The sequence below is a fragment of the Megalops cyprinoides genome, chromosome 24 (assembly GCF_013368585.1).
Source record: "Megalops cyprinoides isolate fMegCyp1 chromosome 24, fMegCyp1.pri, whole genome shotgun sequence".
Taxonomy (NCBI): domain Eukaryota; kingdom Metazoa; phylum Chordata; class Actinopteri; order Elopiformes; family Megalopidae; genus Megalops; species Megalops cyprinoides.
The window spans coordinates 3,879,644-3,892,064 of record NC_050606.1 but is presented as its reverse complement, the minus strand read 5'-3'; the positions used below and the strand labels follow the sequence as shown (position 1 = coordinate 3,892,064).

The 12,421-nt window shown below is 47.3% G+C and overlaps 1 protein-coding gene across 1 annotated transcript in view; it reads left to right on the top strand.

The window, feature by feature from the left end:
• Positions 1 to 11,575, top strand: part of LOC118770888 (sodium/potassium-transporting ATPase subunit beta-1-interacting protein 3-like) — a 30,793-nt gene extending 19,218 nt beyond the window's left edge. Inside the window, exons 2-5 of the mRNA XM_036518652.1 lie at positions 1,869 to 2,006; positions 5,086 to 5,166; positions 9,366 to 9,563; positions 10,873 to 11,575. Coding sequence (XP_036374545.1) covers positions 1,869 to 2,006; positions 5,086 to 5,166; positions 9,366 to 9,563; positions 10,873 to 10,944 — 489 coding nt within the window. The 3' untranslated portion in view covers positions 10,945 to 11,575. The remainder of the gene's footprint in view (positions 1 to 1,868; positions 2,007 to 5,085; positions 5,167 to 9,365; positions 9,564 to 10,872) is intronic.
• The last annotated feature ends 846 nt before the right edge of the window (positions 11,576 to 12,421 follow it).

The following is a 12,421-nucleotide window of genomic DNA, read 5'->3' as shown; positions in this document are numbered from 1 at the left end:
GTCCCGCAATACCGACAGCACTGCGACAGAGCCAAGATTTGTCGAAAGACAGAGGCAGGTACCTTGACAGAAAGTTTCTGACTGTGAGTGTCCTGGAGTGGGGTTCACCGTCTTACAGTGACCAGTGTGCCGCACTGTCCTTAGATGATGACATCACAGGGCGATTCCACCAATTCTGCTGTAGAACCCGCTTGTAATGCGTCAGATTCAGTCACAGTGCACTCGCTTGCGGTTTCTGAGTGTCGTGTTGCTCCATGACTCAGAGAGAGCAGATTCAAACGCTGCATGTGTGTCATCAGAGTCAGATCTGATCAGTCAGCTCTGGCTGACAGTGTTAAACTTTGGAGAGGAGTCACTTCACTCTCGCAATGAGCTCCTGGTGGGAAAACTCGAAGGAGCAGGAATTGAACATCCGGTTGCTCAGTTAATATTTGTGTTCTGTCAGCTGTTAAATTAAAACACGCTCTTGGTTTTTTGTGGAAATGTTTATGTTGTAAAATGACATAGTTGTTTTGTTTTTTTTGTTTTTTTTACGCCTTCTCCAGAGTTGCTGTCATCTGTCTCTCCGTAGTGAATCCTAAGCAGGCGTGTGTGTGGGTGTGCATGCGTGTGTGTGTGTGCGCGTATGCTGAAGGCATCAATAATGCAGTCACACAGGAAGCCCTCCGGCTCAGGAGATTTCACAGGCTTTACAGGCAGGGATGTCTGCATCTGTCCGCTGTCAGTCAGAGCAGGTGATGTCACAAGGAAAAGATGCTGCGGAGATGACATCATCGAACTGTGGCAGGGGTGGTGATGTCAGGGGGTTAGAGGTAGCAGGAGAGATGGGATCAACTGTGGCACTAAAGGTGGTACTAGAGTTAGGAGTGGGGTTGGGGGTGGGGGTTAGAATCAGAGGTGAAGTTAGGGGCCAGCCCCCTGGGGCTGCAGGAGCACTATCAATATGTTTCCATTGTGACACAACAGTGTTGTATGACAGAAGTGATTGTGGATACAGTCGGTGTCACAGACGAGCGTGATTGGACACAGATTATGACATCATCAGTGAAGAGTTCAGGGGAGGACAGTCCGGAATAATGGCGGCCACAGTGTCTAACATGTACATCCGAAAGCCACACTTTGATGTTATGCAACCTCCAGCCTCAATATACACTTTCAATCCATCTCTTCCAAGGCTCCATCGACAAAATTAATTCAAGATTCGCGTCTCCCTAATTTTGTGCTGTGTTTGCCGAGTGTTTGTCATGAAGAGATAAGAGCATCAAGCCCCTGTTGTCTTTGTTGGAAGATTAGAAGGCCGGTCATTCAGGGCTTTAAAGGATCTGAGGAAACTTGAACTACAAAATCTGCACTGTGAGGCTTAAGCTGCATGCTGTCTAAAATCTGTTCACAGGCGGGTGTGGGTAATAATAGAAGACAAAGCAGAGAAAGGAAACCCCTGCTGTGTCTTAATCCTGTATCTGTAATTGTGCTGGGAATTATCTGAGATATAAGATTCTCTTCCTTACAGACGGTTTCATTAAAACCTTAACTTCTTAAAGGCTGTCCGGCTTTAAACTTAACTTTAGCTTTTTAAGTTGTGCTGAGTTTCTAAATGTGGTTTTATCATTGTCAGTCAACAGTGGATTTGGTTGCTTTTAAATAGAGACAAGAATGATAAAAAAAATATATATTCCAAGAGGAATTGTTCAGAAAATAAGCTGTTCTCATTAAGAAACACAAAGATAATTGTAACGTTGCTTTAATATGCTGTTCTCTCATTATTAATAATCCGTAATGGGAGTCATGTTCTGGTGGAGATTAGGGGATGTTCTGTTCGAGCACGGCACGGTTTGTTCACCCCTCCCTCCTCCGTCTTTCCTTCCCAGCTTGCAGTGTTGGAGAGGCAGATCTTCGATTTTCTGGGGTACCAGTGGGCCCCCATCCTCGCAAACTTCCTGCACATAATCGTCGTCATCTTGGGCCTCTTCGGGACCATTCAGTACCGGCCCAAGTACATCATCGCGGTGAGTGGTTGCTGCGCTCCTCTGACGCCGTGAGCAAACCCAGAACCAGGCAGCTGCAGGCCCTGGGGCTTTAGCTGGGGAAGGGAGAGGCCTCACCGATTGGACGGATAATTGTCCTGAACCCTGACCTGCGTCTGATTGGCTGTATGTATTCACAGTGTTGTCACTGGTGCTGCTTTAAGATCTGACGGGGTGAGTCTGACATTTAGCACCGCCTGGTCAGGGCTGTAAACATTCCCTAACAGCTTTGAAATGGCCCACGGGCATCGAAAAAGAACATTAAACAAGCACGATTTGGCTGCGGTTCCTGTATTTTGGGGATTTTGCCCATTTTTGAAGGTTGCAGACCAGGAAATACAATTTGATACAGGGGTCATGATGCATTTCTCAAGGGCAGTAGACAGATACCGTTCCGACAGTGTAAATCGTGAGCACAGGTGCAGTTTTCCGTATTTAAGTGATAGGACAGAAAGCCATGAGCTGGAATTTGAACGCAATGTGTGAAAGACTTCTTAATTATCGCAATTATTCACATTGCATTACAAAATAACAAAATTATACACTGCATTATAAAGTTATACTAAAGTGAGCTGAAACAGTAACCATTTTACTGACTCTCTGCACAGTGGCTGTATACTTCTCCACACTCCACAGAGACACATATCCCTTCTTACTGCATATTCGGCCAATCAGAGGAGGCTCTTTGATCACATGACTTGTTAATCATGCAACTGTGTGACGGGCGAGAAGACACCGTCTCCGGAGAGATATTTTTCACACTGTCACCATTCATTTACTGCTCGCCAGCATTGTGAGATCAAAAGCGGCCCTCCCTTAGAGAGAGTCTCTCCGCTGCCTCCCTCCTTTGATTCAAAGGCTCCTCGCGGAACACGACTCCAACAGCTGGCTGTCTCCCCTCCTCCTCTTCAAAGATGTTTGCAGTAATTACCCACGCTACCCTGCTCTGTGACAAAGGGGGGGGGGGTTGTGGGGGGGGCTCGAGGCTGCCCGACGGGGACTCGAAAACGCTGCCTGGGAAGTCGGGGGAAATGTCAGTGGGAACGCTTCCCTCTGAAGCCCGTAATTACGCCCGTTCCTCTGCGGGATCCGCCGCGGTTCGCCCGGGGACTCCCGAGGGCTGGCGGTAAAGCGAGCAGCGCAAACGGACGCCGGCTGCCGGAGTCTCAGGCATGGCGCGCCTGGAGCATCTGCATCCCCCGTGGTCTGAGGGCTCGCTCCTTCCTCGGTGTCGGGCGACGGCGGAAACCCGCGCCGGCAGACACACAGGGGAGAGGTGCTCTCCGAGAGACTCCTGCACTCCCCCCCCCCAACCCCCAGCGACGCGTCGGACTGTGAAATCCCAAACTAGTCCCTTTCCGCACATCTACAAACGGGCCGGTCCCCCCAGAGCGGCCCTCTCCATACCACAACAGCCTTCATCTCACGGCAGCAAAACATCACTTGTCACTCGAGATGAAGTCAGACGCGAAGCAGAATTTTTTTTTTTTTTCCCCCTTGTTCCCCCATGCAACACTGTGGCAATCCCTGCGCTGATGTGGAGAGGCAGAAACTTTTTTTTTCCCCCACAGGATGTGAGTGTGGGAATGTGGACGTGCAGAGGGTTTCTAAACCCTCTCTGTTAATGTGAGTCTGTGTCTCTGGTCAGCGGCTTTCTGGTGATCAACTGTAGGCAAGGAATCCCAACCTGCCTGCTCAGTGCTGTCAAAAACAAACTCCCCCTTACCCCGAGAGAGCAATGCCCGCCATTTTGAGCATGTCCCAGCAGGAGGGCGAATCAGACCGGGGGGGGGGGGGGGGGGGGGGACGACGACTCACCGCGTCCCCAGATGCCCCCTCCGAATGACTCCGCGAAAGCGCGGGCAGCACAGCGAAGGGGCGAGAAATTGCAACCCATAACTCTTTGCTCGGCGTGCAGAGGCGGCCCTAACCACCGACCTGCGGTCAGCGGGTGAAACGCAGACCCTGAAATTGTTTGGATGTGGCAGGGCACGCTAACGAAGGCGGGGCATGTAATGTTTCTCTGCGGGCTGAAAGTTTGTGGAGTTAACAGTGTTTCAGCTCAGCCTCACTGAAAGAAATCCTGCTATAGAGCAGCTTTAAGCTAATCAGCGGCAGACTGTGGAAGAAATTCCTGTAGACCCATTAATTATGTTTAATCTGATATAGGCTAGCCTTCTGTTGTTTTAGGCATACGGGACTAATGTGGCTTCTGCGCAGTCCCCTTAACAGTTACTCAACTTTGCCGTCAAGGAGGACACCGCGTGCGTTGTACTTCTAGCTTATGTACGGGGCACTGTTATCTTGTGAGAATCGGGCATCTAGTTTGTCGTCTTTCGAGAGAATGTTCCCACCATATGAATCTTGTCATGATTACTTTACTGAGTCTTTTTTTTTTTTTTTTAATTCAAGGACAACATATACAGTATATTCGACCTTGTCTTTGCTCGAGTTAGGGAACTGCAGTGCTCTGTACTTCTCTCCCTGACATCATGCAATAAAGCTTGATCCCGGCTGTCTCCGGTTGTCTGAGAATTATTCCTCGCAGACACTGACACACTGTGTTAATTTGTGTATTATACCGCGCCCGTCTGCCCACAGCCTGGTGCACACTTCCTCTCTGCACGATGACCGGCAGCTCTGTCATTACGCACTGGAGGGCCGTAAAAAGGAACACGGAGGATGTGCTCATTAAGGAGCATTAAAATGGTCTAAAACTGTGAGAGCGGGCTGTTTTGGGGCCGGGGAGAGCAGGGAGATGGGTTTCTCTCGCTCGGGCGTACGGGCTCATTGACCAGCTGAGATGCCTGTGAGAGGCTCGGCCCAGAGGATCAGGCTCTCCCCCTCGCTAATGTCTCCCAGGAGAGGCCAGCAGAGGAGGGCTCTCAACATGGATTTTTCCTCTGGCACTGAGCCCATAATGATGTCTCTCTTTCCTTTCTTTGCTCTCTGTACCTTTTTCTTTCCCCTCTCTCGCTCCCTCTCTCTCTCTAATACCTTTCTCGGTCTCTCTCCTCTCTCTGTGTCCTTTTTGGCCTCTCCTCGCCCTCTCCTTCTACAGTACTGCGTTTGGACCGGGCTCTGGGTCGCATGGAACGTGTTCATCATCTGTTTTTACCTGGACGTAGCCGGCCTCTCCAAGGTGAGATTGTGTCTCGTGTCCTGCTGCCTATTTAATCTTCTCTGCATTTAATCCAAACTTTGCTCTTCAAATGCAGTTTTACAAATGCCTCACAAAAACATAAGAAGAAAACATTTCAAGTGTAAAAATAGCTGCAAGCAGCAAATGACCCAGTGCCAACAACAAATCAGCTACGATGGCTAAGACTGGTTTCATGAGAGAAGCCTCCAGAGAGCAAATTAGAGAAAGCTGCATCACTGGTTCTTAACATATTAGCCAGACAGTCAACTCTCCTCACACTAAAAATCTCTGCCATTGTTGAACGTACAAGTGTCCTGATTCGCTGTCTCATTGGGAACATTCTAGAAGGGGTGTGGTCTGAAACGGATAATTGATAGTTGGCACGGAAACAGCACCAGAACCTGTTACCAAATGGAACCTCCTAGAGAGAAAACTGATAGAACTCTGGAGTTGAGTATCTAGTCATAATAGAACATCTTTGGTTGAATGTAAAGACATCAGGGGGTCAAGGAAGAGATTAAGAATTAAACATGTCACATATGACATCACTAATAGTCATCAAAATGGCTAAAATTTAGTGGCTTGCATCAGACATGGTACTTAAGAAATCACCATAAACTGTAGACATATGTTTGGGCATGGGGTAAAGTACATGTGTATGATATGCCATCCTGGTCCAGTGATTGCAACTTTAGGCCTAATTTGCATATTATGCATAAATGCCACACATTGATTGGTTGATTGGTCGAATGATTGATTGAGCCATTTTGTTTCAACACGGAAATAATCACTGAATGTCTTTTATAGAGGACCTTACAAAGCACAAATTCATATCCCCCTGGGTCAATGCATCCAATGGCCCTGGGAGGAAATGTCCTTTCAATTACAGTCAATGGATTTTCAATACACCCCCCACCACTGCTGTCACCCTAGTGACTTTTTTCTCTCTGCTACATCACCACCCAGCCCGGGTTGGTTTCTGTCACATCGTCTGGGGATTTCTCCTTCACTGGTGTAGAAATCCATCAGCAATCATGTGGAACAGCCCACAGACCCGTCCACTGCACTCTGGTTTCTACTTGCAGCTGCAAAATGAAATCTGACCTTCCCAATTACTTGCTCGGTCTTGTCATCCCCCGCCCCCCGCCCAAGCCAGATAACATTCAGGCGACAAAATAACCGATATTCCTGTTCGCAGACGGCAGCTACTTGTTAATGTGCTTTATGAATCTGAGTTGAGTCTCCGTTACTCTGAGAACAGGCTGAGTTTTCAAGCTTTTTGTTCCTCCTATTTATTCATCAAAGGGAGAAGGTGAGTGGCTCCGATTAGCATGTGAATGAGAGCACGCTGTCTCCCTCGCCCTCCTCCACGCAGAACGGCGCTGAGTCGCCAGCGTTATTAGCTGTTCTCTCCACCTAAACGTTCCCTGCTCAGCGGTGAAATTTTAGGTTGTAATAAAAGCCATATGAAATGCATTCTCCCTGTGCTGTTGTGGTAACAGCGCTTTATTATTCAGAATACTTACAAAACTTACCAAAGCACAAACTGAGCGCTAAAGTGCTAATGACGTAATTGCCGCTAATGATCCATTAGCGTAACGACGCAAGTGGATAACATCAAGTCGCTGGTAAAGATGTTGTTTTATGACCGCTAGTACCTCCCATGCAGCTTTCAAATGGAAACAATTTCGCCGATGTCGATACTTCAGTGCATCAAACTGAATACAAAGGAGAAGCTAACGCCGTAGCCCCTGACCTCGGTGCTGTGGGCAGTGAATGTGCTCTCAGTTTTTACCTAATCAGGTCCCGCTGTACCAAGTAACCTGTTCCAGCTGGCTTGCCTGCACATTAAGGCACAAAACCGTACTGCATTACAAGACCTCCTGCGCAGTGCAATCTGCAATCTGCAGTACATATATAGATTCAAATGCAGTTCAAATATAGATTTTACACAAAGTGTAATCTGCAACACATTTTAACATAGACCCTCCTTACGGTCCTACAGTTTGCAATACATCTAATGGCTTCAGTTATTTACCTACAATGCAATGCACCGACACGGTCATGGTTAGTTCATTTCTGTTAATTCGTCCCGTGGAGAGGTCTTGTCATCATTACTGGTGTTTATGTTAAACATCACCCGGATTTAACATAACATGCATCAGTGTCTCCTTTCATCCAGCAACGGTTCTAAATATGATCGATGTTGGATGTAAAATGTTAGACATGCGATTTGCTTGTGTATTTCACTCATTACTCATCGGTGTATTGGAAACAACTGCCATGCAGAAGACGTGGAATGAACGATAATTTTGCAGCAACACTTACGTCATATTCATCATCCAGGTGGTAGTTCATAGTAATTCTCATTCTGTTTTGTATGTTAAATCCGCATGCTTTAGTAAAATAAATATTTTTTGAAGGTGGTTTTTATTCAGTTTTAATGTAATATTTATTACAGGAACATAATCCTTTCAAAGTTCAGTGGCCCACTTAAGTATCCTCGTTTTGCGTTATGTGATTGACATCCACTCCAAAATATAACAGACGCTGGATGAGTAATTCTGCACCGCGAGCAGGATGCTAATTCTCACTGTCAATCTTTTAAAAAAACTTTCTCAGTTAATTGCATATTAATTAAGGCCCATTTATAGCACGGCGTCGCTGAAAGGAAAGTGAAATCCGCTCTGACAGTTTGCTCGTCCGTTCACCAGCCCATATGCGGAGGAATTTCAGCCGCAAATTGCAGTTGTCAGAGGAGAAAGTCTTGCTCGAATCTTTCAGGAGTGATCACACCCAGTGGATCTGAATGCATGGATACTGTGTATCAAAGGCAGGCAGGGAACCGGGGTATGTAGGTAGAATGCGTCATAGATACAGGAAGAAACCCGGTATGCAAAATATCGATCACTATAGAGTGCATCTCAGTATGTAGCAGACATAAACAGGGTATATTCGTTACGGCTAGCTTCACTAGCTCGACAAAGCTATGCAGATGGCTGTAAAAGGAATAGCTTGGCAAACCGAACCGGGTAGTGTGTGAGTGTGCGGAAAAACAAACAAACAAACCCTAAAGTGGTCCCAGGTAGATCTCCCGGTCCAAGACGGCAAACGGTGAACTCACCGACACCTGGGGATCTCCTCACGGGCCAGCAGGGTCCTCTGGGCTCCACGACTACCGGAGCCACAGCGTTTAATTTAGGTTGTTTTAAAAACCGTGGCACAGAGGGGATAGGCCTAGTCCAATCGTCCAACTCGGCTTCAGGAAACCGAGCACTGACGATGACTCCAAAATGCAGGCTTCAGGCGAATGCGGCTGTGCAAAACGACATAGCGCTTGCGGTCGTTCTGTGCACCACACATAACACTATCTACCGGCGTCCCGGCGGAGACAAACAGCGCGAACATTACGACTCAGAACCGTTCTAAGCCTCAGCCAAATGCGCTCTACCTGTCTCGCAAGGGAAAGGGTGTTTTGCATGCTGCATATTTCAAATCAAACAAACAACAACTGCGTAAAATCAATAGTCGAAGTCTATCGGTTTCAAGTTCGCCGCCACGGTTTCTCGTCTCCTCCTCTTCCGGTCAGCGGTTCACCTGCAAGACTTCACCTGCGCGGTGACGTCATCAGCCAGCGCCAAATTAAAGAACCAAAACAAAAAAGTGTGTGCATGTATGTGTTGTTGCGCCATATGCATAGACTATGTCAGAGAGAACAAGTGCATCTAAGTGTATATGTATGTAGACAGATGACAGACAGTGTGGACATGGTGAGGTTGCCATAGGCACGGTTGCCATAGGCACTGTATTATCTATGGCAGTTCTCTCCCCCAACTAGAGCCTGCTCTGTTTTCCATCAAAAGTGTGTGTGTGTATGTGTGCGTGCACGCGTATGTTGGGGGGGGGTGTGGTTCGTAGGTGTTTAATGTGGATGAAAGGTTTTTCATGTTGGTTTAAGGCAGCGGTCAGTGAAAGACGTTGCTTTTTACAGTGCAACTATGACAGTATAAAGGAAGAATCACATGCTAACTCCAGCATGGGAGACCTCATCAGAACACTTCCATGAGTGAACAAAACACAGAACTCCAGAACACTCAGGTATCAGAACAATCAGGGGAGATAGTCACTAGCTGGCGGGTGGTGACGGGCTGTGAGAATGTCCCGCTGAAATGTGACACCGCCCCGCTGTGTCCCCGCAGGAGTCTGACATCATGACCTTTAACCTCTCCCTGCACCGCTCCTGGTGGCGGGAGCACGGTCCAGGCTGCGTGAGAACCGAGGTCCCGGCCCCTGACGCCCGCGAGCTCCAGGACCACGCCTACATCTCCGTCACCGGCTGCATGCTGGAGTTCCAGTACCTGGAGGTGCTGCACTCCTCCGCCAGTATACTGCTGGCTGTGAGTATACACACACGCTCACACACACACAATGCGCACACGCACACACGCACGCACACATACACACATGCACCTTTCTCTACCATACACACTCACTCACACATCCATTGCCTTGCACACTCCCACATGCATGGACACACACTCTCTGTAACATACACACATTTTGACACATTCTCTCAGACACACACACACACAGAACTGAAGAAGCGAAAAGCAGTATTTCCCCCTTAAAATATGCAGCGAGGCTGTTTTGATGAACTGCATAACTTCAAACGCGATGGCTTTGGATTCACTGTCGTTTGAGTGCTCACCGGAGGATTGTGTCTGCTGCTTGAAGTTAAACTAAGCGGATTTTCTGCGCAAAGTTTTTGGAAGTACTGGGGTTGCTGCAGCCGCAGCCGTCATGGCTGTCACGCAGGTTTACTCCGGCACAGAGGAACGGCTCTGGAGGAGCTTTATCGATCCCTTTGACAGCTGTGATCTCTGCTGTACGCTGTGTAATTGGAGCCCCTTGCCAGAGGAGTAGTAGTTTTCCTAACATGAAAAAGCGTCAATGGAACTGCAAACGGGAAAGCATTCTGTGTGGGGGAGCGTGTCTGATCACGCCTGTCATTGAGGGTGTTAGGTTTTTGGAGAGGTTCTGCTTGATGTAAGTGCGTTCTCTCTCTCTCTCTCTCCATCCAACCCCCTCCCTCCTTCCCTCTCTCTCCATCACTCTTTCTCATCTCTCTCTTTCTCTCTCTCTCTCCACCTCTCTCTCCTCCTCATCTCTCCCCATTTTCTCCCTCATTCCTTCTCTCCCTAACTTACCCCCTCCCTCTCTCTATCACTCTGTCCTCCCAATTTCTCTTTCCTCATTCTCTCTCACTCTCCCACTCCCTCTGTCTGTCTCTTCTCCCATTTCATTTCCTTTTCTCTCTGCCTCTCTCACTCCTTCTCTCCCTACCTTTACCCATCCCTCTGTCCATCCATTCCACTCTTTCTCACTCCCTCCTCTCACTCCCTCTCCCCATATCTGTCCCTTCTGCCCATCTCCCTCTCTCTCCCTATGCCTTCTCTCTTTCTCTCTCTCTCTCTCCCCCGTCTCTCTCTCTCTCTCCCCCTCTCTCTCCCTATGCTTCCTCTCTCCCCCCACCTGTCTCTCCCCCTCTCTCTCTCTCTCTCTCTCTCTCTCTCTCTCTTTCTCTCTCTCTCCCGCTCTCTCTCTCTCTTTCTCTCTCTCCCCTCTCTCTCCCTCTCTCTCTTTCTCTCTCCCCTCTCTCTCCCTCTCTCTCTTGCTCTCTCTCTCTCTCTCCCCCTCTCTCTGCAGCTGCTGGGCTTCGTCTTCGCCTGCTATGTGATCAGTGTGTTCACAGAGGAAGAGGACAGCTGTAAGTACTGACTCCGCTGCAGCCCGGCCTCTGGAGCTTCCCCGGGCGAGGCACTGCTCCAACGTCCCAGCAACGTTCCAGAAACATCCCAGAAACGTCCCAGTAACGTTCCAGTGTCATCCCATCCACTGCATTACAATCCATCCTCATCCAGTGCACATATTCCCCTACACTGTTTGGTATGAGGTGAGGAGGTAACAGAAGGTCAGGCACCATTGAACAGCCCTCAGCTGTACCACTTTTTAAACATTTGATTCATTAGTCCATGTAAAAGCATCTGTGTATGCAGAGTGATCCAGCCCAGGTGTTTGTGTGTGGGTTTGCGTTTCTCAGCTAGCAGTGCAGAGTTGTGGAAGTTGGGGGTTCACTCTGTGTCAGTTTGTACCCAGAGATGAACAGCAGTCCTGGGAGCGACAGTCCTCTACAGCGGACAGCCGCTCTCCCCATGAAAGCACACCGGTCCTGAAGCCTCTGAAAAGGCTCTTTGATCAATATTGTGTCAATCCATTTTGCCCTGCTAAGCATAAGTCCTGTTTATGGTTATAATGTCACTGTCACAAACGCGTTTTGAGGGCTTTGCAAATATGACTTTTGTGAAATCCCAGGTTGGTCAGATGAGGGCAGACACACACACACACAAACACACACACACACACACACACAGTTTCTTTTCTTGTGTTGATGCCACGGGGAATGCATGAATTTATTTGTTGTTCCGGCAGAGATGTGTTAAGTTTGAAAGATAGAAGCCTGATAGCATATAGAAAGCTTCATTAATCAAATATTCAATAATTTGGCATTTACAAAGAGAAATGTTACTGGTTTAAACACTTACATGTTTTTAATCACCTGCTTTGAGCACTCTTTCATCCTTCCATGAACATGTTTGTACTCTGAAAATGTTAGATTAATCCTCTGACATGGACAAAGTCACCAAATGCAATAAAGAACTGAACTGAAAGATAAATATTCTGAAATGATATTTAATGCAAGTGTTTGAGAGTCTGTATTATCTCAAATAGGTATGTCGATGCTGAAATGATTTGTCATTTCACTTCACAATATGGGCCAGTTTTTGACAGCTTCGCAATAAGATTTTATGTTTGAAAGGCGATTTCAGAATGATCAACATTAAAATTTAAGAGCAAAGTTTTGTGAGAAAGTCAGAAATGTAAAATAGTATATGTACTCAACCTCACCAGAACTGTCTAACGCTGTCTACTGTTAACAGACCATTACTATTTTGAACTTTGAGTTGCCTTATTTCTAAGTGAGTTTTTAATTGCATTTTTGTGATACCTTATTGACTGATCTCAAATACTGTTTTTTATACCAGTCTTTAATATAAATTGTGTAATTAAAGCACATTCTGTGATGTCCATTAAGATAGTGCCTTTTAAAAACTCATTTATCTGTCAGAGTTGAAAGGGAATATTTCTGAAGATTGTTATATATCAGTAGAGCGGTCAGAGACAGTGTGCAGTTAAG